This window comes from Thalassophryne amazonica, chromosome 6 (assembly GCF_902500255.1).
Source record: "Thalassophryne amazonica chromosome 6, fThaAma1.1, whole genome shotgun sequence".
Lineage (NCBI taxonomy): Eukaryota > Metazoa > Chordata > Actinopteri > Batrachoidiformes > Batrachoididae > Thalassophryne > Thalassophryne amazonica.
In genome coordinates this window covers 32,001,631-32,027,505 of record NC_047108.1, presented here as the reverse complement: position 1 = coordinate 32,027,505, position 25,875 = coordinate 32,001,631, and the positions used below count along the sequence as shown (strand labels likewise).

General features: G+C 41.6%; 1 protein-coding gene across 1 annotated transcript; it reads right to left on the bottom strand.

Moving 5' to 3' along the window:
* Positions 1 to 301: 301 nt before the first annotated feature.
* On the bottom strand, positions 302 to 17,916 carry LOC117512008 (E3 ubiquitin-protein ligase MIB2-like). Its single transcript, XM_034171944.1, has 4 exons — positions 17,657 to 17,916; positions 17,274 to 17,470; positions 13,622 to 13,687; positions 302 to 1,411 (listed from the first exon to the last, which is right to left on the bottom strand). Exons 1-4 carry the CDS (start codon positions 17,899 to 17,901, stop codon positions 1,170 to 1,172), a joined length of 750 nt encoding a protein of 249 aa, XP_034027835.1. The 5' UTR covers positions 17,902 to 17,916; the 3' UTR covers positions 302 to 1,169.
* Between the last annotated feature and the right edge of the window lie 7,959 nt (positions 17,917 to 25,875).

Genomic DNA, 25,875 nt, shown 5'->3' with positions numbered 1-25,875 from the left:
TCAACAGAACGAGCGATAAACAGCAACATTTTTGCCCTTCTGATTGGATATCTTACATCAGATAAATAACATAACACAAGCATCCTGTAAAGCAGCTGTTTGATAAATGTCTGTTTTGCTGCTGAAACATTCACGTCACCGAAAAAAAAAAAAAAAATGTCTGGCAAAGTGAACAGGGGACGGAACAGCTCTTACACCTGTCAGTGGCGTACACCTGAACCGCGTGGCACGCTGCAGCTCTGCTTTTTTTGGGGGGGGGGGGCATGGGGGAATGGACAGTGACATAGAAAGGGATGCATTTTTTTCTATAACTGTTATGATCACAAGTGCTTTCAATGGTTTGACACCCTGAGTCGAGGACATGAGGCTTGGGGTGATTATCAGTAGAAACATTTTTGCCAAGCAAACACCAAATGAAAACATGACTAAATAATACCACCTTTCACACATAAATAACAATATTCTCGCTACATTACAAATCACATATGCAACCAGAAGGAAATAAAATCGCCCGTAGCGACAGTCACCAGCTTTACCGTATGCATACAGGCATGCATATATAGCGCCGACGTCCCCTTGCATACAGGCATACACAAACACTGATTATACAGAGCAACAGGGAATGAATGACAGCAAATGGAACTGACAGGACATGGGGACCGGGGGGGGGGCAAAGAAGACTGTGTGCAGCCGTGTAAACAGGAGAGGCCAGACAGGCAGAGAGGATGATGGGTAACAGACATCCACTTAAAGCAGCAAAGATAAGACAGACTACGGGAAGTGGAAGGGTGGGGAGCTGGGGAGGGGATGTTTAGTACGTTTATGCTATTTAGGCATTTCCTCCCAGAAAAGTGGCTCGATCACAGCACAGCGGGCCTTTCCTGCCTCCTGCTCTGCTCACACAGGGAAACAAGTTGTCAAATAAAGTGATGGACGTAACGCTGTTTGAGCGGCTCGAGACAGAAACGGGTCGAAATGTAAAACAGCCACAGGAAGTGGACTGTGATGTAACACAGCGTCTCATCGTGAAGCAGCGGACATGGGGAACAAGCAGACTTATGACCGTGGCAAGCGCTTCTGTCACAGGTAACAGCTGCCGTTCCCTCCTCCAATCGCTGAGCCGCCCCCTCCCATCCTGTCTGGGAGATGACGAGGGGGGGGATTGGGGCTCAGACATACAGCTGGATCCGCTCGCGGATGGTCTGCCGGCAGATGGGGCACATCTTGAGTGCAGCGCTGCAGTTGATGCAGGAGGCGTGTCCGCACTGGAACACTAACTTGATGTAGTTGTCGATGCAGATGGGGCAGGTGATCCGCTCCTCCATCTGGCGGTAGCGCGACTGCAGCTGCTCCAGCAGGTTGTGCTGCTCAGAGTTCTCAGTGCCGGGGCTGCAGTCCACCTCCGTTTGGTCTGCAGAGGGTCAATCAACATGAATCACAGCATCAAAAGCCTGAATGTGCTGAAAGTGTGTCTGCCATGTTTCCTCCTTACTGAGCTTTGCCCCTCACATCAAAACTACTTTCATGTCCAGTCTGCAGTCTCACTGATGCAACAGTCATCATGTTCTAAATCCTCGTTGGAAATGTCCATACGATTAAAAATACAACACTGTGCTAAACATACGTGACTTCGTAAAATCTAAATGTACCACTTTGTGCCAAAGGTGAGAACATCCAAATCTCAGACCACGCTGTGTCTAAATGTAAATAAGGTGAATGGAATTTGGAAGTGAATTGAAAAAGTGAGGTCTGAAAACCAGCAGAAATGCAGCAGTCCAAAAAACACATCCAGTTAACTAATTATCTGCAGACATCACAGCGCAGTTTGGTAAATTAATCAAACAGGTCCCGTAGAAATTTTGTGCTAAAATCAAATTTTGTTATTGTTGTTGTTTTGGGTTCATTAGGGACCAGACTGTCCAAAAATTATTGGGTTTAAATTTCCTGGCCCTCTTCTCTTTCGTGGTGGGGGGTTACTTCTGTTTTGACCACCTCAAAACTGTAAATATAACTTTTTTCAATTAAAAAAAAAAAAAAAAAAACGTAAGCTCTTATGTATACTGAGCTGAATGTTTGTACTTTCAGAGGAAATTTTGAGACCCACAACCAGAAGGGCGTGGGGGGCCCTCCAGAACCAAAAAATACATACACCTATTTCCAATGTACTGACCAACTTTCATAAATTTTGAGTTGTTTTGTAGGTCTGGTCTGCTTGAGGTTTCCTCCTCAAATCATCACAGGGAGTTTTTCCTTACCACAGTCGCCTCTGTGCTTGCTCTGGGGGGTTGGTAAGGTTAGACCTTACTTGTGTGAAGTGCCTTAAGGCAGCTTTGGTGTGATTTGGCGCAACATAAATGAAAAACTGAAAATAGTTTTTTTTATGTGTAGTGAGTTGAACTATTTTTAGAGCCAATTTCAGACCCTATCACTTTCTTCAGTGGGGGGGGGGTTCACTCCAATTACCCCCTCCCCATCAAAAATGACAAACATCTTTCTCTGCCATTTGTTGACCGATTTTACATTAGATTACAGCTGCTTTGTGAAGTTAAATGTACGTTAGACAGTTCAGTGTTATCTATTCATCATCAGAGTCGGTGTCCACAGCGTCGTCCTTTACACTGTTTTCAGTCTCCACTATGGGATTTGCATAGAGGAGTACACAGCAGACAGTCTTTGAAGCAGCTGCATTGTCCAGAGCAACCTGCTTGTAGCCACACTTGTCAAACTCAATTACTGCCTGCAGGCCAAAGAGACCAAAACATCTTACTGGAACATACACTCTGTCCTCTAAGTTCCACCCATTCTCTTCAACTGGAGGAAGCTTGGAGCAATTTGTTTGGTATGATTGATCCAAAGAGGTTATATATGAGAACTACAGTCCGCCATCGCACTGAGCCATGTCCTGGCATAAAGGCGTGGTTGCTATTTTAATTCCGGGCAAGTCAGGACGCAGCGCCCACAGAATTTCAATTAGTCTCGGCAAGAAACAGGTGGAATATGCTGGAAAGATGCACATGTTGGCAATCCCACAAATGGAGGAAGAAAGGAGGCAATATTCCTTTCATAAGTAATTGGTTTTAGTTATTGTCACATTGTCCGTGACATTTGGTTGATAAACAGGTGTATGTTGCCTGCCATGCCTGTGTCGTCTGACGACACGGGCTAACTCTTCACTTATGTCTAGCTGATATTTTCTCATGCTAGACCGATGTCTAGTTAAAATACTTGTTAGTGATTAAAATTGTTCAACAAGACCGAAGTTTTTTTTTATTTGCACATTAAAATAACAAGCTGCTGCTCAGAGATTATAATGACCCGCGCTGTGCCGCTCAGTCACAGCCTCACACAGAGATGCGCACCCACACCACTGACTTCATGAATGATACTCAGTCAATAAAGTATATCTGTGTAAAAATTATATATATATATATATATATATATATATATATATATATATATATATACACACGAGGTCTATTAGAAAAGTATCCGACCTTTTTATTTTTTTCAAAAACCATATGGATTTGAATCACGTGTAATTGCATCAGCCCAAGCTTGAACCTTCGTGCGCATGCGTGAGTTTTTTCACGCCTGTCGGTTGCGTCATTCGCCTGTGAGCAGGCTTTGTGTGAGCAGTGGTCCACCCTCTCGTCGGATTTTTATTGCGAATAAATGTCTGAACAATTTGGAGCTTTGCTGCTTAATTTTTTTCCAGAAACTGTGAGAGACCTCCAGGTGGTAACCATTCGGAAAATTCAAATGGCTTTGAGGGACGATTTTATGGGGATTACACAGATTAAGGAGTGCTCCAGCCGGTTTAAAGACCGCCCACAGCTGCTGAGGAGCGCGCCACGCTCCGAGCGCTGATCGACAGGCTGAAACCCCGCTGAAACAACCAGATCATTTCCAATATGAAGGCTTTGTTGATCCGGGACGTCGTCTGACTTACACAAAAATGGCAGGAGACGTGGACATCAGTACTTTTCGGCACATTCCACTGTTACAGGAGTTTTTTTCATGGAAAGAAAAAAGGACGGATGCGGCACAAAACCACCTCCATGTTGGTCCTCACAGGACGGCTTTGAGATGGCTTTCAGACGGCTGTCGGTGGGTTTTCAGTCGTGTCACTAACCGAGAAATTGTGGATGAGCCTGGACATGCCAGAACATGTCCTGTGAGGCTTCATCACGGCGTTGCTTTGCGCCATGCGGCACCACCGCGACGCTTTTCTAACAGACCTCGTATACAAGGTCTGTGAGAAAACTATCCCACAGACCTCTGTGAGAAAAGTATCCGACCTTTTTATTTTTGGAAACCATTTGTAAGATTCAGACGGCTTTCGGTGGCTTTTCAGTCGAGTGAGTATCCGAGAAATTGTTTAACAGCTGGGCATGTTCCAACTTGTCCTGTGAGACTTCCAACACGGAGGTGTTGTTTGTCCCGCGCCATGAGCGGCTGTGTCGCGACGCACAAATCCGTCTGCACGTCTTTCATTACAAAATCTCCTTTAACAGTGGAATGTGCCGATAAAGTGCTGATCCCGACCTCTTCTGAAACTTCTCTGCTAGTCACACAATGTCCTGCATCAACAGAGCCTTAAATTTTGAAGTGATCTGCTTGTTCCAGCCTGTTGATGGCCGCTCGTGGCGCGGTGCGCCCTCCGCCGCCGTGGGCCGTTTTTAATCCAGTTTTATGGTCCTTAATCCGTGTGATACCGATAGAATCTTCACTGAAAGCCATCTGAATCTTCCAAATGGTTTCCATCTGGCTGTCTGGCAGAGTTTCTGAAAAAATTTTCATGGAACAAAGCGGCAGTCACTCCGCCATTCCTAAACAATAAAAATCCGACGAGGGGGGTGGACCAGTCCTCACTCAAGTTTGCTCACAGGCGAATGACGCAACCGACAGGCGTGAAAAAAACTCACGCATGCGCACGAAGGTTCAAGCTTGTCTGATGCAAGCGCACATGATTCAAATCCATATAGTTTTTGAAAAAAATAAAAAGGTAGGATACTTTTCTAACAGACCTTGTATATATATATATATATATATATATATATATATATATATATATATATATATATATATAAATGTATTAAATATAAAATATAATTGCATTCATATATATACGAAGTCTGTTAGAAAAGTATCCGGCCTTTTTATTTTTTGCAAAAACCATATGGATTTGAATCAAGTGTGATTGCATCAGCCAAGCTTGAACCTTCGTGCGCATGCGTGAGTTTTTTCACGCCTGTTGGTTGCGTCATTCGCCTGTGAGCAAGCTTTGTGTGAGCAGTGGTCCACCCCCGCGCCACGGAGCCGCTCATGGTGCGGGACAAAAGCACCTCCATGTTGGTCTCACAGGACTTGTGCGCATGTGTGAGTTTTTCCACGCCTGTCGGTGACGTTATTCGCCTGTGAGCATGCCTTGTGGAAGGAGTGCTCCCGCCCCGTCGTCGGATTTTCATTGTCTGGAAATGGCGGAATGATTTGGGGTTTTTTTCCATCAGAATTTTTTCAGAAGCTGTTAGAGACTGGCAGCTGGAAACTATTCGAAAATTTATCTGCTTTCGGTGAAAATTTTACGGGCTTCACAGAGAATAAGGTCTGGTAGTACAACTTTAAGGACGCTCAGCGCACCGCGCTCCGAGCTGTGACGACACGGCACAAGCCACCGGACCATTTCTGAGCTGATGGCTCTGTGGATACGAGACCGTCGTGTGCTCTTTCTCTGGTTATCACAAGAGCTGGACATCAGCCATTTTCCGGCAGATTTCACTTTTAACAAGAGATTTTGTCATGGAAAGCCGCGCAGAGGCTTCGCGCGTCACGACCGATTCGCTTTGGAAGCGAGACAAAGGAACACCTCCGTTTCGGCGTGTCAGAGGACAAGTCTATCTCGGCTTTCAATGCTTACCAGTCCAGTAAGTATCAATGAAATTGTGGGGAAATTTGTCTTCACCGACTGTACAATATATTGTACGTAACAAGACAGACAACACAGTAAACTCAATAACACATCACAGGACAGACAACAACAGTATCATAATTGCACAACACAAAATAGGCAGCAAATATCTACAATAACACTGATAACAACAATAACAAATAACAATACAATAGCAGATAGACTGGTCAGTGGGGCTTGCTGTTAAGGGCAGCTATCAAGCTCCTCCCGAAGCAAGTTCTCCTAAACTTAATACTTCTGTATCTGCGCCCTGAAGGAAGTAAAGTGATGAACTGGTGAAGTGGGTGAATAGTGTCTCGTACTATAGAATTTGCTATATGAATAATAGATCTATTCAATTCTGTGAGGTTGGGTGTAGGGAGTCCAATGATTTTGGCAGCTGTGTTTGTGATGCGTGTGATTTTGGCCCGGTTTGTGACAGAAAGCATGGTAAAGAAACATGAGGAACAGTACAGAATAATGGGTCGAATGATACTTTGATAAAGTAACAACAGCAAGTGGGGTGCAACGTGTAGTCCTTTGAGTTTGCGGATGGCTGACAGTCTTTGTTGGCTTCTTTTTTGAATGTCCTTGGTGTGCTGATCAAAGGTAAGTTTATTGTCCAGAGTTATTCCTAAGTATTTAAAAGTGACCACTGCCTCAACTGTTTGTGTGTTTATGATGGTGGGGAGCTGGGGTGAGGGGATTGGGGGGTCTGACCAGAAGTTCATTTGTTTAATTAACATTTATTTGAAGATGGTTGTCTGTGCACCATTTTGTAAAGTGAGTGATTGTATTATGGTAATCCAAGATAGATTGATTTCAGAAAGGAGTGCGAGGATGGCTGTATCATCTGAATATTTGAGGTACAATATAGTTGGTGAGATGCTTAGGCAGTCATTAGTGTAGAGAATGTACAGGAATGGGCTCAACGTACATCCCTGTGGGACCCCGGTGTTAATGGTAAGTACAGGGGATGTGGTTGAGCACCCTTACTGCCTGTAGTCTATCTGTGAGAAAGTTGTGGATGAGGTGAATCAGATGGGGAGGAATGTTGAGATGGTAAAGCTTCTGGATCAGCAAATGTTTCTGTAAGGAATTAAAGGCGGAACTGAAATCTACTTAGAGTATCCTAGTGAAGTTGCCTGAGGAATCCAGATGCTGGAGGAGGAGGTGCAGCAGGCAGGCCACAGCATCCTCTGTACCTCTTTTTGCCTTATAAGCACATTGGAGGGGATCCAAGTGTGGGGTGACAAGTGGAAGAATGATGTTCAGCAGCAGTTTCTCCAGGCATTTCATGATTATGGATGTTAAGGCTATGGGGCGATAATGATTAAGTTCAGTAGGTCTAGGTTTTTTGGTACTGGAATTATAGTGACAGTCTTCCATAGTGTGGGTATTGTGACAGTCCGATAAGACAGAAAAGTGAGCGCAGGATTGGGGAGAGCTCCATGGCACAGGTCTTAAGCACCCTAGCTGGAATGCCATCAGGCCCCGGAGCCTTGCCAGGCTTGCAGCGACTCAGCTGGCATCGTACCTCCTCCTCTGTGAAGGGGGCTGGTTCTTCAGGGTCTGGTGGTGGGAGGGTTCTCAGCCAGGCCTGACACTCAGATGAGAAGTCCTGGTTGTCAAAACGGGTATAGAATATGTTCAGGTCTTTAGTAAGGGTTTCTGGGTCACTGACTGTACATATGAATTTGGGCTCACATCCTGTCAAGGTTTTCACCTTATGAAAAGCTTGCTTGGTGTTCATATTACTAAATTCTAATTCAAGCTTGTTTTTGTAGTCCAGTTTAGTTTTATAAACCTCATTCCTTATGCTCCTGTTTATTGCCTTGAGGCTGATCCAGTCCTTGTGCCTGAAGGATTTATGTTTTTCTTTCAGGCTCTGCTTAATTTGTGGGGTGATCCATGGTTTAGAATTACGATATATTTTTATTGTTTTAGTTGGAATAGTGGAACTTATGCAAAATTTGATGTAATCTTTAATGACAGAAACCCTGTCATTCAGATCTCCATCAAAAATGTCCCAGTCAGTGCAGGCCAGGGAGCCTTGTAGTTGAATAATGGCATCCTCCGACCATTGGGGTCGCTATGGCATTGTGGTTTGTGGCGTTTTAGCTCTTGTTTGTACAGTGGAAGTAAACACGTAACGTTATGGTCGGCAAGTCCGAGTGGTGGGTATGAACGGGCACGGAAAGCATCAATGATATATCCCGTAGCACAAGTCCAAAATTTATTATATTTAACTCATCTGCACACGACGCATGTCTCCCTTCCTCCATCCCTATCCCCCCCGTGTCTCTCCACTCCCCTCACCCTGGCTTCCTCCTTGCCACCTCAAAGGCAGCGCGGTTTTTACTGCTGCAGCCTTCAACCCCCAGGCTGGGCGGCATGGGCCCCTCCTGCTGCGGCCTTCACCCACTTTGCCTCAATTCGGAAGATGGACTACTTCAAGTTCAGTGCACATAAACAATGTCAAATGTATATGTGTTGTCTTTAATTTTGATGTGTACCATTATTACGGTAAACAAGTAATAATTGTGGATTAATTGCTGTATCTTGTCTGAGGTAATTGGAGTGTAAATGTAACTGCCCTTTTTGGGATCAATAAAGTTGTCTGAAGTCTGAAAATGTTTCCCCTTCTTGTTGGAATATTTGCATATTGAAGTGATGGTAACACACAGTACAGTCTACAGCTGTTAAAGTCCCCCAGGATGAACAGAGGAGCATCGAGATACTTGGCTAATATGGCGTTAGCATCCTCGGCTATTAGCTCCGCTGCCATGTTGATGTTAGCATTGGGGGCTACGTAGGCGCAGCTGACAACAACAGTGGGAAACTCCCGGGGGAGATAAAAGGGATGGAGGGACAGGGTCAGCAGCTCCAGGTTAGGTGTATACAGTTTACGGTGCACTTTGATGTTATTCCACCACCTGTTACTGATGTAAAAGCAGACCCCACCACCTCGCGTTTTCCCCGAGTGCTATCGGACCTGATGATGGTAAAATTGTCCAGGCTGACTTCGGAGTCAGGAACTGACTCCTCTAGCCAAGTCTCACAGAGAGCAATGATACAGATGTCCCTGAAGGCCCTTTCAAATAGGCACCTTGCCTGTAGTAGATCCATCTTGTTACGAAGTGACCGAACATTGGACACGATGATGGTGGGGAGGGGGCTTTGTAGGGACGTCTTCTCACCCAGCATCGGATACCTCCACGTCTCCCCTTTTCCTTGGTTTAAGCTCCGGCAGTAGAATCACAGCAGGCTTGATGTTGCTCCACAGCGCGGCCCGGTGTAGCAGGAGTTCATCTTGGCTGTAGGTGAGTAGCCTATTGCCGGTGTCGGGCTGAAGTGCGAAGCTATCACAAATTAGCCATAGGATTACGAGGAAAACGGTGATCACCTTATAGCTTGTTGTCATGACTGATCAGTCTGATTTAGCCCACATATAGTGCACATTAAACATTTAGACTTAATACAAACACATTAAACACAAAGAAACACGAAGTACAGCCAAAGAAACATGGAGTACAGTCAGTGCTGTCGCAGCAGAGCATGCGCCATCCATGCTGTATGATGCTATAATGCAGAGGAAGCCTCTTCTGCGTACACGCCACAAACAGTTGCTTGAGGTATGCTAAAGCACATTTGGACAAGCCAGCTTCATTTTGGAATAAGGTGCTGTAGACTGATGAAACTAAAAATGAGTTATTTGGACATAACAAGGGGTGATATGCATGGCTGAAAAAAACAAAAAACACAGAATTCCAAGAAAAACACTTGCTACCTACAGTAAAATTTGGCTGTGTGGCCAGTGCAGGTACTGGGAATCTTGTTAAAGTTGAGGGTCACATGGATTCCAGTCAATATCAGCGGATTCTTGAGAACAATGTTCATAAATCAGTGACAAAGTCACGCCAGGGCTGGATCTTTCAACAAGACGACGACCCTAAACACTGCTCAAAATCTACTAAGGCATTTACGCAAAGGAACAAGTACAATGTTCTGGAATGGCCATCTCAGTCCTATTATTGAAAATATGTGGTGTGATTTTAAGCGGGCTGCCCGTGCTCGGAAACTAACAAACCTGAGATGTTTTGTAAAGAAGAATGGTCCAAAATACCTTCAACCAGAATCCAGACTCTCATTGGAAGCTATAGGAAGCGTTTAGAGGCTGTTATTTCTGCAAAAGGAGGATGTACTAAATACAGATGTTTTTTCTGTTGGGGTGCCCAAATTTATGCACCTGCCTAATTTTGTTTAAAGAATTATTGCACACTTTCTGTAACTTTCTATTACATGTATACCTCACATATGATCGTCTGTTCAGTGACTTAAAGAAGCAGGTTACTTGTGATTTGCACTTCTAGCAAAATCATTAATTAGCTTTCAGCTCCTGAACCAGTATTTGTGTTGTGAATACATAAATAATGCACCAGATTTTCAAATGTTAAATTGTTGCCTGTACACCTAAACTCACCCTCAATTTTCTTGGCAGCGGTGGTGGCCAAGTGCTTAGTGCACTTGGCCACCACCGGAAGGCTCCTGGTTCAATGCGGAAGGCTCCTGGTTCAAACCCCACCCCTGCCACATTTCTCCATGTGACTTGAAGTTGCGTCAGGAAGGGCATCTGGTGTAACACGTGCCAAATCAACATGCAGATCCACCCTGGATCTGCTGTGGCGACCCCGAGTGAATAAACAAGGAAGCAGCCAAAGGGACTTGCTTTTACCTTCAATTTTCTTGATGTTCTTTAAAAAGAGCAAATATGTCCAAATAAGGTTTCTTCCAAATAGGTAAAAAATTGTCAATTTCCCCCCCTTATTTTTTTCTTCTTCTTCTTGCTGATGCTACAAGTGTAGGGGTAGAAGAAGAAGTTAGCCTGTGCTATTGTACAGTAGTGTTCAGAATAATAGTCATGCTATGTGACTAAAAAGATTAATCCAGGTTTTGAGTATATTTCTTATTGTTACATGGGAAACAAGGTACCAGTAGATTCAGTAGATTCTCACAAATCCAACAAGACCAAGCATTCATGATATGCACACTCTTAAGGCTATGAAATTGGGCTATTAGTAAAAAAAAAAAAAAAAAAAGTAGAAAAGGGGGTGTTCACAATAATAGTCACATTCACCCCTGACATCGGGGTGAATGTGAGGCATAACTGTAAAGCGCTTTGAGCGTCTGATACAGATGGAAAAGCGCTATATAAATGCAGTCCATTTACCATTTAGTGTGGTATTCAGTCAGTGAGTTCGTCAATTTTGTGTAACAAACAGGTGTGAATCAGGTGTCCCCTATTTAAGGATGAAGCCAGCACCTGTTGAACATGCTTTTCTCTTTGAAAGCCTGAGGAAAATGGGACATACAAGACACTGTTCAGAAGAACAGCGTAGTTTGATTAAAAAGTTGACTGGAGATTCCCTGACACGACTGGTGTTGATTCAACTAAAAGGTGAGTTCAGATTAAGTCAGCTCAATGTAGCATTTACTGTGTGTGTATTTCGCTCTGCAGTGTGCAGGAACAGACGTTCATTTGATCAGTGGCTTGTTTCATTCCATGCGATGCTTTGCTGTTTGATAAATACATTTATTTGCTTGGAATGAGCATGACTGCAAATTGTATTTTTTCCTCTGGAGCTCGACATGAGGAAAAGCTCAAAGTATGTAGTAACACCATCACGATCGCTCGTATAAAGAAAGCAGAGGCTATGACCATTTCCTATAAAGAACATTTAAAAGTGTGATCCATCTGTTTCAAACACTTTCTGAATGTAACTGAGCCCTGTTAGGAAGTTTCCACCACTTGCTTTTTTAAAACAAAAGGCAGTTTAATGTGTTTGTGGTTTCCACTGTAATGAAAATTCCTGGTCGTGAATAGTGATTTTTTTGTTTTTGTTTCAATATATAAGTCACACCGGAATATAAGTCGCAGGGCCTCTCAAACTAGTAAAAAAAACAAAAAAAAAACAACAACAACAAAAACCCAGCGGCTAATACACTGGAAAATATGGTTAGGGAGAGCCCTAGACCATTGATGTTGTTTTAAAAACACAAAAGTACTTTTTATCCAATTCATCATTAAAATAATCAAACGAATACTCAATTACAAAAAAATTCAACAGCTGCAGGCCTACTTAAAATGCAGCCAGCTACAACGTCTGGGGCCACAGCTCAATTCAGTTTTGTAATGACCTACTTTAGTTTTGTAATAAATTACAAAGAATAACAAATAATTGATAAGTAGACATTAAATATTTCATTGTCTAATTTTGCAGAACCTCTGGATAAACCAAGTTCTTAGTCTTTTCATCACTGCAGAGTATATGAAGATTTCTTGGATTTCCCACTTGCGAGCAGCCAACGTATAACTGGCCGTATCTGAACACGGGGCTCCTTAAACTTTAGCCTCATGACCTTGAGGCTCTGTTGAAATTGACCATGTTGATACATCGATTCCAACAGTGTGGTTAATTTTTTCCGTTTTTCCTTCATAGATGTATACATGTTCGGACTGATGTACTGCAGTTATAGCCTAAAAATAGTGCATCTCCAATTGTGTGCTTAAATTTTTTTCTACCCAGATTGAGCAGTTCTCAATTGATAAGTGCTCCAACCGACCAACCAACACTTTGCTTTTATATGTACACATCAAAGTACTTTGTCTCATACGTTGATCAAAAGTGTGATTAAAGATCTGGTTGGGCCACAGAAGATTTTCCTGACAGTGGGCCCTGGCGTCGTTAAGTTTGGGAACAGCTGCCTGAGTAAAATGCACGAGGAGATACACCTGTAATAGGGATGGAAATCAGGAGCCAGTTCCAGTTGGAAACCTGTTCCAATCAACAATATCCTCTGAACATGTAGCCTAAGCGGGTTTTTGAAATCAGATCTGACCCCGGGTCTGTTCATTAATCAATCAATCTTTTTTTTTTTTATATAGCGCCAAATCACAACAAACAGTTGCCCCAAGGCGCTTATATTGTAAGGCAAGGCCATACAATAATTATGTAAAACCCCAATGGTCAAAACGACCCCTGTGAGCAAGCACTTGGCTACAGTGGGAAGGAAAAACTCCCTTTTAACAGGAAGAAACCTCCAGCAGAACCAGGCTCAGGGAGGGGCAGTCTTCTGCTGGGACTGGTTGGGGCTGAGGGAGAGAACCAGGAAAAAGACATGCTGTGGAGGGGAGCAGAGATCGATCACTAATGATTAAATGCAGAGTGGTGCATACAGAGCAAAAAGAGAAAGAAACAGTGCATCATGGGAACCCCCCAGCAGTCTACGTCTATAGCAGCATAACTAAGGGATGGTTCAGGGTCACCCGATCCAGCCCTAACTATAAGCTTGAGCAAAAAGGAAAGTTTTAAGCCTAATCTTAAAAGTAGAGGGTGTCTGTCTCCCTGATCTGAATTGGGAGCTGGTTCCACAGGAGAACCATCTCAAATTAATTTGATTTTAGACAGCATCAGCAGTCTGCCAGAAACCAACACAACCCTGAATGCAAGATGATGAAAAATTTCACTGAACATCTGCTCAGTTTGCTCCTCATCTTGATTAAAAACATCTGCTTTTTTATGCTCCAAAAAGAATGTACTTTATTATAAGAGAAAACATTCATTTTACCCACATGTATCCACACACAGTGAAACAGACCAACAGTGTCCTTACCTTGTCTGATTTTCTTGGTGATTGTGACTTGGCATTTGATACATTTCTTCATTCGATGTGCACACTCTGTTTAAAAACAAACAAAAAAGTCAATACAAACTGTGCACAACTTATTATTACTTATTTGAATACTGCTGTTCAAGTATCATGATGACTAAGCATGTGTGTGCGGTGGTGGAGTGCTGAGGCAGGAGCATTTTATTTGGTGTAAAAAGTGGCAAAAGCATGACACACATTCTAGCACCATCGTCATCGTCAACGTAACCGTCACACTTATCTGTACAGATGTTATTTTTAGTATAGATTCTGTACAGCCTGGCTAGTATTCTGGAGATTAAGATAGTTTGTGCCCGTGCACAGAGAGATGGAGGGTACATCAGCAGAAGGATAATGATGAGTCACGAGGCAGGTGGAGTAGATGAAGGCCAAAGAGGATGTTTACGGATGCAGGGAGGAGGACATGCAGGTAGTTGTGACAGAAGAAGATGCAGGGCCAGGGTGAGATGGAGACAAATGATCTTCTGTTGCAGCCAAAAGAAGGTGATGTTGCTTCTGCAATTAAGGTGGATATGCTTGTCCAATGAGCTTGCCCATTTAGAAGTAGTATGTGTGCATCAGGGATGTAAAAATTAAAGCTGCCAAACTATATAGCTCTTTTGGTCCAATTCAGTGTCTTTTTTTTTATAAAGTTTTTGTAAAACATGTGCTGCACTGTTAGTGATCCAAACACTGCTTACGACTGTGGTTGGAGTGATTCTTTAGTATTCCTAAATATTCCTTAAGATGTTTGGTCATTTTAAGCTAGTTATTAGCAGTTACTCAACCATATTCTGTTACCTTTTTTTATTTAGTGTGTGCGCGCACACACTTGTGTGTTTTGTCAATTTTGGTAGATTATTTTACCTCATGTGAGCCTAGACTTTGACACTAGCCAAGTCTTTGACGAGGATTAGGATGTATTTGGGTATGTTTTGTTAAAGATGTTGTTGTTTGCCAAGTCTTATAATGTGCCTGATTTCTCTCATAATAAACCTGGGCCTAAACATTCACCAACTACTCCAGGTTTATTGTGGTTACTGACTGTTTCTGAATTTTTTATCCATTTCTGACAACGTTGTCATTTGCATGTATGCGGTCAGATTTTTAATTTTCTCTGACTGAGAAGTTGCCCAAACAACGATGTTTTCATAAGTTATTTTTGTAATATCGCCCCCCCCCCCTTTTTTTAAATGATCATTTAGATTGTATGAATGGAAGCTAAATCTTTGTACCAGTACTCATCCCTTTTTAGGCGTTTGAAGCTAGGCTAAAGCTATCCTCATGCTCTCAGAAAATTCCTCTAGATGTGTGAATCCTATAGAAATGCAGTCTATTTATTTATCATGTCAAATCTTAGCAGGGTTAGGCATTTATGCTGGGGATCTTTTAGTGATTTCTCTTGATTCCTGTTTTTAGTGTTTAGTAAGCTTGTGAGTGAGTACCTGTTTGTTTCTGTGTCACACTTTTGTTTTGCATATGTTCATTGTCAATGTTTTTATGGTCAATGTTTTGTCTGACTGACATGGACCACCTTTGTTTTGTTTTGCTGCAAGACAAATCTACCTACAGGTACAAATAAATTCACCCGAACCTGATGTCCTTTGGAGCAAAAATCTTAGTGTAAAAATAGTTTGCATATTTGATTAAGTCGTTGCCCATAATTGTTCATTCTCCCCTGCCTGACGTATTTTTCATAAACAGCTTTTTTCAAGTATTTAAATAGTTTCCATTTTTCATTTTGCAAATCTTTCCATTCTCATGAGATTTTATGTTGTGTGTGTGGTTTTCTTGGTGGTTGTTTTTTGCATGTCACTGCTGTAAAAGCCATCACCTTTTACTATGTGTTTATATGTAGTTTTGGTGTCCTGCATAGACTCAGTCAAATCACTTCCTATGAATGTAGGCTTTTGCAAAATAACATAATTACAGGGTAAAGAAGTATCAGTTGGCATACAGATCATTAAAGGTCCAGGGCATTAGTGCATCACCTTGGTTTGCCAGTGAAGTAACTAGCTGCTATTACTGGGAGCTACTTTTCTACTTACAAATGTATGTCAAATTTTAAGCGACAGAGGCAGAATAGTGAGCTGCCATTGATTTTCAATCAGAGTGGCCATTTTACAGTGACAATAATAATAACCTTTATTTAACCAGGTAGAATTTCACTGAGATCGAAACCTCTTTTACAAGGATGACCTGGCCAGGAAAGGCAGCAGCACACGTCATAGTGGACAGGCTAACATCAACATGAGAACATTGGTAATAAATAAAATACAATCTACTTGGTCATAAAACATTGCACATGAAGTAAAGTCTCAAACAGATCTGGATTATAAACATAGGCATTGAGTAAAAGATAAGCAACAAGAGATAAGTGCTCACTATGTTGTCAGACAGGCAGGGTCAAAATAGACGAGAAGTATATTTTATGCAAATGCTGAGCCATGGGACATAGTGACTGCCCATCTAAGTGAAAGAAGCGCGATGTACATTGGTTGCTCGCTTAAACAAAATAATCCAAGATGGCAAAATATGCTCTGAAAAGCAGAATTTCTCTATGAACATATGTTTGGTATTTTTTCTCTTATATTTTGTAAAGGTTAGTGTGAAATAAACATTTCTAAATCTAAAAATGTTGTTTGTGTAACCAGACATTACCACTAAAGTGATTTGCAAGACATCTTATGGCAAAGTTATCATGCTAACTAGTGATACAGGAATGTTACTGTTTAAGACATTTCACTAAACAAATCAGTCTGGTCCCATTAAGCAGTCAGGCATGAAGTATAAACTCATAGTGACAGTGTTGTTTTTCCTGTCCTTTGTGATCTATTTAAACATTGTGCACAGTAATGCCAAGTAACCACGAGCTGGCCACTCCCAGCAAACACTCATCAAGCGACAAATGCCAACTGATTGTGGCACCCATTTGTAGCTAATCTGACGGTAGTTTAACAGTGATTGAAGTCCCAAACTACCGTTTCACCCCCACACTGCCAGGGTCCCCTCCTATCCATAAGGTAAGCCGAAAGAGAGGTTTTAGAAGAGTTTTAAAAACTGCAAAATCTTGGCATATCTACACTTAACAATATGTAATGCTGGCAATACTGCCTATTTTTACTTAGTTCTGAAGATAAATATTCTAATTATGTCCTTTTAACTGCAACTGTAACAAAATACAATTTTTTTAAATAATCTGTGTACCTCAAGTGTGAAATACAATTTGATGTATAACTTTTCTTTTCAAGTCTCCTGGTACCAGGAAGACTTTAACATATAGATGGAAAGTAGAATCCATGTAAAACTGCTGATGCTGGAAGATTTATACATAAACTGACAAATTCTGTTGAAGAGCACTAGGCTACAAGTTGTTTTTACAATTATACACATTGGAAGGAGGTCTGAAAGTTCATGTTCAACAATTGTAAATATATTTGTAATTATTTGCTGAACACTAACAGTTGTTTTAAAAGTACCTCAAAAATTGACATACTAGTTTAGGTTTTCTGTAGACGACGACTGCTATCATTTATCATTGACACCACTGTGGCCCTTTCTGCCACTGGATCCATCAGCAGTTTATGCTACAGAGCCCACTAATATCACTACCTACCTTCACAGGCCACACTGTGCTGACAGGGGCAGAAGAGAACAAGCAGAGCCAATTCAGAGCAGATGAGGCATTCACTGGGACCTCCTGGTGGTGTGGGAAGCACCAGGTTAGTCATGGTGTTGGGTGTAGTATGGATGCGTCGCATACTGGCACTACTGAGGCCCTGCCCACATGTGACTGCGTGCAGACGCTGCAACCTATGGGAAAACACATAAGAAATTACAGCTGTAACTTGATACAAATCCTATCATCCTGCAGCTAATGAACAGATGTGCTCAGTGAATGATAACACCCTTAATATGCTGATGTGATATTCAACAATACAGCATTGTGATAAAGTGAAGAATACCCACACTGGGAATGTAAGACACCACATTTGCTACCTGTGCTTCTCAGAGAAGCTCTTGATGAGCTGCAGCATGGTGCCATCAGCCACCAGGTCCAGCGGGCTTTTGCCCTTGTGGTTGGCGTAATTGATGTCAGCACCTTCCTGTGCCAGAAAACAAGCAATGGCTGCACCAACACTCAACTCAGTATTCCCCAGGAGACCTGAGCCACTCAACTGTGAAAACAAAGATGATGGAAAGACAAATTTAGAAGGTGCACTTGGAGAGCACATACTGTGCATTCGGAAACTATTCACAGCACTTCACTTTTTCCATATTTTAATATGTTACAGCCTTATTCCAAAATCCCTCAAAATTCTACTCACAACACCCCATAATGACAACATGAAAAAAGTTTTTTTTTTTAATTAGCAAATTTGTTAAAAATAAAAACTAAGAAATCACTTGTACGTAAGTATTCACACCCTTTGGTCAATACTTTGTTGGTGCAACTTTGGCAGCAATTTCAGCTTCAAGTCTTCTGGAATTATGCCACAAGCTTGGCGCACTTATGTTTGGGCAGTTTTGCCATTCATCCTTGCAGGACCTCTCAAGCTCCATCAGGTTGGATGGGGAGCGTCGGTGCACAGCCATTTTCAGTTCTCTCCAGAGATGTTCAATCAGATTCAGGTCTGGGCTCTGGCTGGGCCACTCAAGGACATTCACAGAGTTGTCCTGAAGCCACTCCTATGATATCTTGGCTGTGTGCTTAGGGTCACTGTCCTGCTAAAGATGAACCGTCACCCCAGTCTGAGGTCAAAAGCGCTCTGGAGCAGGTTTTCATCCAAGATGTCTCTGTACATTGCTGCATTCATCTTTCCCTCAATCCCGAAGTGTTCTAATTCCTGCCACTGAAAATCATCCCCGCAGCATGATGCTGCCTCACCATGCTTCAATGTAGGGATGGTGCCGAGTTTTCTCCAAAAATGATCAATCAATCAATCAACTTTTTTCTTGTATAGCGCCAAATCACAACAAACAGTTGCCCCAAGGCGCTCCACATTGCAAGGCAAGGCCATACAATAATTATGAAACACAGTCTACGTCTAAAGCAACATAACCAAGGGATGGTCCAGGGTCACCCGATCCAGCCCTAACTATAAGCCTTAGCGAAAAGGAAAGTTTTAAGCCTAATCTTAAAAGTAGAGAGGGTATCTGTCTCCCTGATCTGAATTGGGAGCTGGTTCCACAGGAGAGGAGCCTGAAAGCTGAAGGCTCTGCCTCCCATTCTACTCTTACAAACCCTAGGAACTACAAGTAAGCCCGCAGTCTGAGAGCGAAGCGCTCTAATGGGGTAATTAGTACTACGAGGTCCCTAAGATAAGATGGGACCTGATTATTCAAAACCTTATAAGTAAGAAGAAGAATTTTAAATTCTATTCTAGCATTAACAGGAAGCCAATGAAGGGAGGCCAACACGGGTGAGATATGCTCTCTCCTGCTAGTCCCCGTCAGTACTCTAGCTGCAGCATTCTGAACCAACTGAAGGCTTTTTAGGGAACTTTTAGGACAACCTGATAATAATGAATTACAATAGTCCAGCCTAGAGGAAATAAATGCATGAATTAGTTTTTCAGCATCACTCTGAGACAAGACCTTTCTGATTTTAGAGATATTGCGTAAATGCAAAAAGGCAGTCCTACATATTTGTTTAATATGCGCTTTGAATGACATATCCTGATCAAAAATAACTCCAAGATTTCTCACAGTATTACTAGAGATCAGGGAAATGCCATCCAGAGTAACGATCTGGTTAGACACCATGCTTCTAAGATTTGTGGGGCCAAGTACAATAACTTCAGTTTTATCTGAGTTTAAAAGCAGGAAATTAGAGGTCATCCATGTCTTTATGTCTGTAAGACAATCCTGCAGTTTAGCTAATTGGTGCGTATCCTCTGGCTTCATGGATAGATAAAGCTGGGTATCATCTGCGTAACAATGAAAATTTAAGCAATACCGTCTAATAATACTGCCCAAGGGAAGCATGTATAAAGTGAATAAAATTGGTCCTAGCACAGAACCTTGTGGAACTCCATAATTAACTTTAGTCTGTGAAGAAGATTCCCCATTTACATGAACAAACTGTAATCTATTAGACAAATATGATTCAAACCACCGCAGCGCAATGCCTTTAATACCTATGACATGCTCTAATCTCTGTAATAAAATTTTATGGTCAACAGTATCAAAAGCAGCACTGAGGTCCAACAGAACAAGCACAGAGATAAGTCCACTGTCCGAAGCCATAAGAAGATCATTTGTAACCTTCACTAATGCTGTTTCTGTACTATGATGAATTCTAAAACCTGACTGAAACTCTTCAAATAGACCATTCCTCTGCAGGTGATCAGTTAGCTGTTTTACAACTACCCTCTCAAGAATCTTTGAGAGAAAAGGAAGGTTGGAGATTGGCCTATTTAGCTAAGATAGCTGGGTCAAGTGATGGCTTTTTAAGTATGGTTTAATTACTGCCACCTTAAAGGCCTGTGGTACATAACCAACTAACAAAGATAGATTGATCATATTTAAGATTGAAGCATTAAATAATGGGGAGGATGGGTCCTGTTATTCGGACGGATGACCGCTGGCTTTTCAAGCAGACTTTCTCCTCCCAGATGAGCGAAGGAAAATGGAAGGGCAGAAGAAACACTACACGGACCTCCTGAAGCACAAACTCAAGAGCTGCTCCATCAACTGGAGGACCTGAGAAGAACAAGCAAGGGACTGAGCCAGATGGCAAGCAATATCCACACAGGAGTGTAAGTCTTCAAAAAAATGTGGGCAAACAACAAAAAGGAGAAGAGAATAAAGAGGAAGGAGAGAGAGCAATATCCTGACCGATAGATCCTTGTCATTTGCCTGGTGGTTTGTATGCCATGTGATATTGATCATTTGTCCCATTTGAATTTTTTTTTCCATTTACTATGCAATTTTGGTTCCATACGTTTTGCGTCATTGCACGCCATGACCACCTTAATGTAAAAACACGACGTACTGCATTTGCATGCATGAAGCAATCAAACACTGATGTACTGTACTAGTGTAAGTACGCGCTCACACTAGCACTCTCACTTTGACATGGCGACAACACTTAGTTTAAAAACAAACTGTGTGAGATTTGTTTTGGTGGCAGATGATGATTTGAACGAGTTTGACTGTTTTTGCACATTGACTGAGAACAATTTTGGATTGGATTGGACTGCTATTTAAAGTTCATGTTGGACTATTTGGAACCTCTTGACCTCAAAGGACCAGTGACGCACACCAAAATGTAAGTCCCTTTTCTCTTGTTTATAAATTAATAAAATATCAAATGACAAGGATCTATTTTAGGTGTTAGATAAAACAAATAATGAATGTTTTTTTCATTTGTGTAATGGAAAGAATGTGAACGTTGTCAGTTGTTTATAACCTAGAACCACAGCGTTGATGTTCAAGACATTTCCTATCAGATTTATTTAAAAAGAACACAGTAAGTCAAATGCAGAGAAACATAATCAGAGATGTTATCTTTGAATAGGAGGTGTAATATAATTTTTTTCCACTTTGTTGTCCACAACATTGAGTATGTTTAGGTTCTTACAACCCCTGGCAAAATTATGGAATCACCGGCCTCGGAGGATGTTCATTCAGTTGTTAATTTTGTAGAAAAAAAGCAGATCACAGACATGACACAAAACTAAAGTCAATTCAAATGGCAACTTTCTGGCTTTAAGAAACACTATAAGAAATCAAGAAAAAAAGATTGTGGCAGTCAGTAACGGTTACTTTTTAGACCAAGCAGAGGAAAAAAATATGGAATCACTCAATTCTGAGGAAAGAATTATGGAATCACCCTGTAAATTTTCATCCCCAAAACTAACACCTGCATCATATCAAATCTGCTCGTTAGTCTGCATCTAAAAAGGAGTGAACACACCTTGGAGAGCTGTTGCACCAAGTGGACTGACATGAATCATGGCTCCAACATGAGAGATGTCAATTGAAACAAAGGAGAGGATTATCAAACTCTTAAAAGAGAGTAAATCATCATGCAATGTTGCAAAAGATGTTGGTTGTTCACAGTCAGCTGTGTCTAAACTCTGGACCAAATACAAACAACATGGGAAGGTTGTTAAAGGCAAACATACTGGTAGACCAAGGAAGACATCAAAGCATCAAGACAGAAAATTTAAAGCAATATGTCTCAAAAATCGAACAAAACAAATGAGGAACGAATGGAAGGAAACTGGAGTCAACGTCTGTGACCAAACTGTAAGAAACCGCCTAAAGGAAATGGGATTTACATACAGAAAAGCTAAAGGAAAGGCATCATTAACACCTAAACAGAAAAAAACAAGGTTACAATGGGCTAAGGAAAAGCAATGTGGACTGTGGATGACTGGATGAAAGTCATATTCAGTGATGAATCTCAATCTGCATTGGGCAAGGTGATGATGCTGGAACTTTTGTTTGGGTCGTTCCAATGAGATTTATAAAGATGACTGCCTGAAGAGAACATGTAAATTTCCACAGTCATTGATATGGGGCTGCATGTCAGGTAAAGGCACTGGGGAGATGGCTGTCATTACATCATCAATAAATGCACAAGTTTATGTTGATATTTTGGACAATTGAAAGGATGTTTGGGGATGATGAAATCATTTTTCAAGATGATAATGCATCTTGCCATAGAGCAAAAACTGCAAAAACATTCCTTGCAAAAAGACACATAGGGTCAATGTCATGGCACAGGGTCAATGTCAATGAGCAGATCTGATTTGATGCAGGTGTTAATTTGGGGGATGAAAATTTACAGGGTGATTCCATAATTTTTTCCTCAGAATTGAGTGATTCCATATTTTTTCCTCTGCTTGGTCTAAAAAAGTAACCGTTACTGACTGCCACAATCTTTTTTTCTTGATTTCTTATAGTGTTTCTTAAAGCCAGAAAGTTGCCATTTGAAATGACTTTAGTTTTGTGTCATGTCTGTGATCTGCTTTTTTTCTACAAAATTAAACAACTGAATGAACATCCTCTGAGGCCGGTGATTCCATAATTTTTGCCAGGGGTTGTAGATGAGTGTAATGATGTGTTTCTGCAGTGTAGGCTAGCTATGCATGCAGGTTTCTTTTACGGTTTTGGTTGTTCATCAACCCAGATTCCTTGCAGGGAGTTTTGTTATTGTGGTTGTTCCCGCCATCCACAGGACTCATCCTGTCCTCAGAGAAGACGACATCACTGCTAAAACACTGAGTCATATGCCAAAGCCATGTGAGCTGTAAGACAATTAGGATTGAAAAGTGGCACACAACAGTGATTAACTGGAGACAGACACAAAGCCGGTCTAAACCGCTCAGAGAAAAACACAACCTGCTTGTCTGCTGTTTACCTCCACAACATATAGTCCATCAACAATCTTAAAAAAAAGTTCTTATTAATGTGTCCCCACCCCACAAAATCAATGAATTAAAAAGAAAGGAATTGGTCAAAGTCGGGCTGAAGTGTTATGATTTGGATTGTTTGTGGAATTACAAAAAACTAATTAACATAATTTTATGATGAAATTTAATGTATTTATACAGCACCAAATCACAACACAAGGCCATTCACATGAATAAAGTCTAACCTCAGGAAAAAGTCTCTCAGATGTTTTTTCATTACAGGAAGAAACATCAAGCAGACCAGACTCAGCGGGGTGATCATCTGCTTTGGCCATACCACCAATAACAAAAATAACAAATAAAACAGCACGACAAATAAATGTCAACCATGTGGACAGAAATCTTGCAGCTAAGCAACCACACATGGTTAAAAAACATCCAAATGATGCAGAGTCTCAGAAAATAGACTAATTGGAGAGTTGGTGATCAAAGCCAGTTCAGTCATAGAAGGAACATTCTTCAGAATTCATTCACAAGTAGATTCCAATAGTCCGCAGCACACACCATATTTCCACAGTTTCCTCATAGTTGTCACATGTTCCAGTCCTTGAAGGATCTCAGAGGAACAGATGGATGGACATAAGGATCTCTGACGGTCCCAACTGTCAGTTGCACCCAGGACCTTCTCAGTGATGGTCTGCTTCTTCATCAGCAAATTGACTTTGGACAGAGAACAAAGCAGGAATGAACAATTCATAGTACAACCCCAATTCCAATGAAAGTTGGGATGTTGTATGAAATGTAAATAAAACCAGAATACAATGGATTTGCAAATCCTCGTCAACTTATATTCAATTTAATACACCACAAAGACAAGATATTTAATGTTCAAAACTGGATAGACTTTTTTTGCTTGTTTTTGTGTAAATATTTGCTCATTTTGAAATGGATGCCTGCAACACATTTCAAAAAAGCTGGGACAGGGGCAACAAAAGACTGGGAAAGTTGATGAATGCTCAAAGAACACCTGTTTGGAACATTCCACGGGTGAACAGGTTAACTGGAAACAAGTGAGTGTAATGATTGGGTATAAAGGAGCATCCCCAAAAGGCTCAGCCATTCACAAGCTAAGATGGGGCGAGGATCACCACTTTGTTAACTGCGTGAAAAAATAATCCATCAGTTTAAGAACAATATTTATCAACATTTAATTGCAAGGAATTTGGGATTCCATCATCTACAGTCCTAATATAAGTAGAAGATTCAGAGAATCTGCAAAACTTTCTACACGTAAGTGACCAAAGCCAAAAACCCACATTGAATGCCCATGACCTTCGATCCCTCAGGCAGCACTGCATTAAAAAACCGCCATCATTGTCAAATCAAATCAAATCAATTTTATTTATATAGCGCCAATTCACAACAAACAGTTGCCCCAAGCCGCTTTATATTGTAAGGCAAAGCCATACAATAATTGACGGAAAAACCCCCAACGGTCAAAACGACCCCCTGTGAGCAAGCACTTGGCGACAGTGGGAAGGAAAAACTCCCTTTTAACAGAGAGAAACCTCCAGCAGAACCAGGCTCAGAGAGGGGCAGTCTTCTGCTGGGACTGGTTGGGGCTGAGGGAGAGAACCAGGAAAAAGACATGCTGTGGAGGGGAGCAGAGATCAATCACTAATGATTAAATGCAGAGTGGTGCATACAGAGCAAAAAGAGAAAGAAACACTCAGTGCATCATGGGAACCCCCCAGCAGTCTAAGTCTATAGCAGCATAACTAAGGATGGTTCAGGGTCACATGATCCAGCCCTAACTATAAGCTTTAGCAAAAAGGAAAGTTTTAAGCCTAATCTTAAAAGTAGAGAGGGTGTCTGTCTCCCTGATCCGATTGGGAGCTGGTTCCACAGGAGAGGAGCCTGAAGCTGAAGGCTCTGCCTCCCATTCTACTCTTACAAACCCTAGGAACTACAAGTAAGTCTGCAGTCTGAGAGCGAAGCACTCTATTGGGGTGATATGGTACTATGAGGTCCCTAAGGTAAGATGGGACCTGATTATTCAAAACCTTATAAGTAAGAAGAAGAATTTAAATTCTATTCTAGAATTAACAGGAAGCCAATGAAGAGAGGCCAATATGGGTGAAATATGCTCTCTCCTTCTAGTCCCTGTCAGTACTCTAGCTGCAGCATTTTGAATTAACTGAAGGCTTTTCAGGGAACTGTTAGGACAACCTGATAATAATGAATTACAATAGTCCAGCCTAGAGGAAATAAATGCATGAATTAGTTTTAATTATTGTGTAAAGGATCTACCCTGTGGGCTCAGGAACACTTCAGAAAACCATTGTCAGTTAACACAGTTCATCACTACATCGACAAGTGCAAGTTAAAACTCTACCATGCAAAACGAAAGCCATACATCAAGAACATCTAGAAACGCAGCAAAGTGGAAAAGTGTGCTATGGTCTGATGAGTCCACATTTCAAATTGTTTTTGGAAATCATGAACATTATGTCCTCCGGACAAAGAGGGAAAAGACCATCCAGATTGTTACCAGCGCAAAGTTCAAAAGCCAGCATCTGTGATGGTATGGGGGTGTGTTAGTGCCCATGGCATGGGCAACTTACACATCTGTGATGGCACCATCAATGCTGAAAGGTACATCCAGGTTTGGGAGCAACACATGCTGCCATCCAAGCAACTTCTTTTTCAGGTCATCCCTGCTTATTTCAGCAAGACAATGCCAAGCCACATTCTGCACGTTACAACAGCGTGGCTTCGTAGTAAAAGAGTGCGGGTGCTAGTCTCTCTCTGTCTCTCTCTCTCCACTTTTAACCATCACTGTTAACCTGTGTT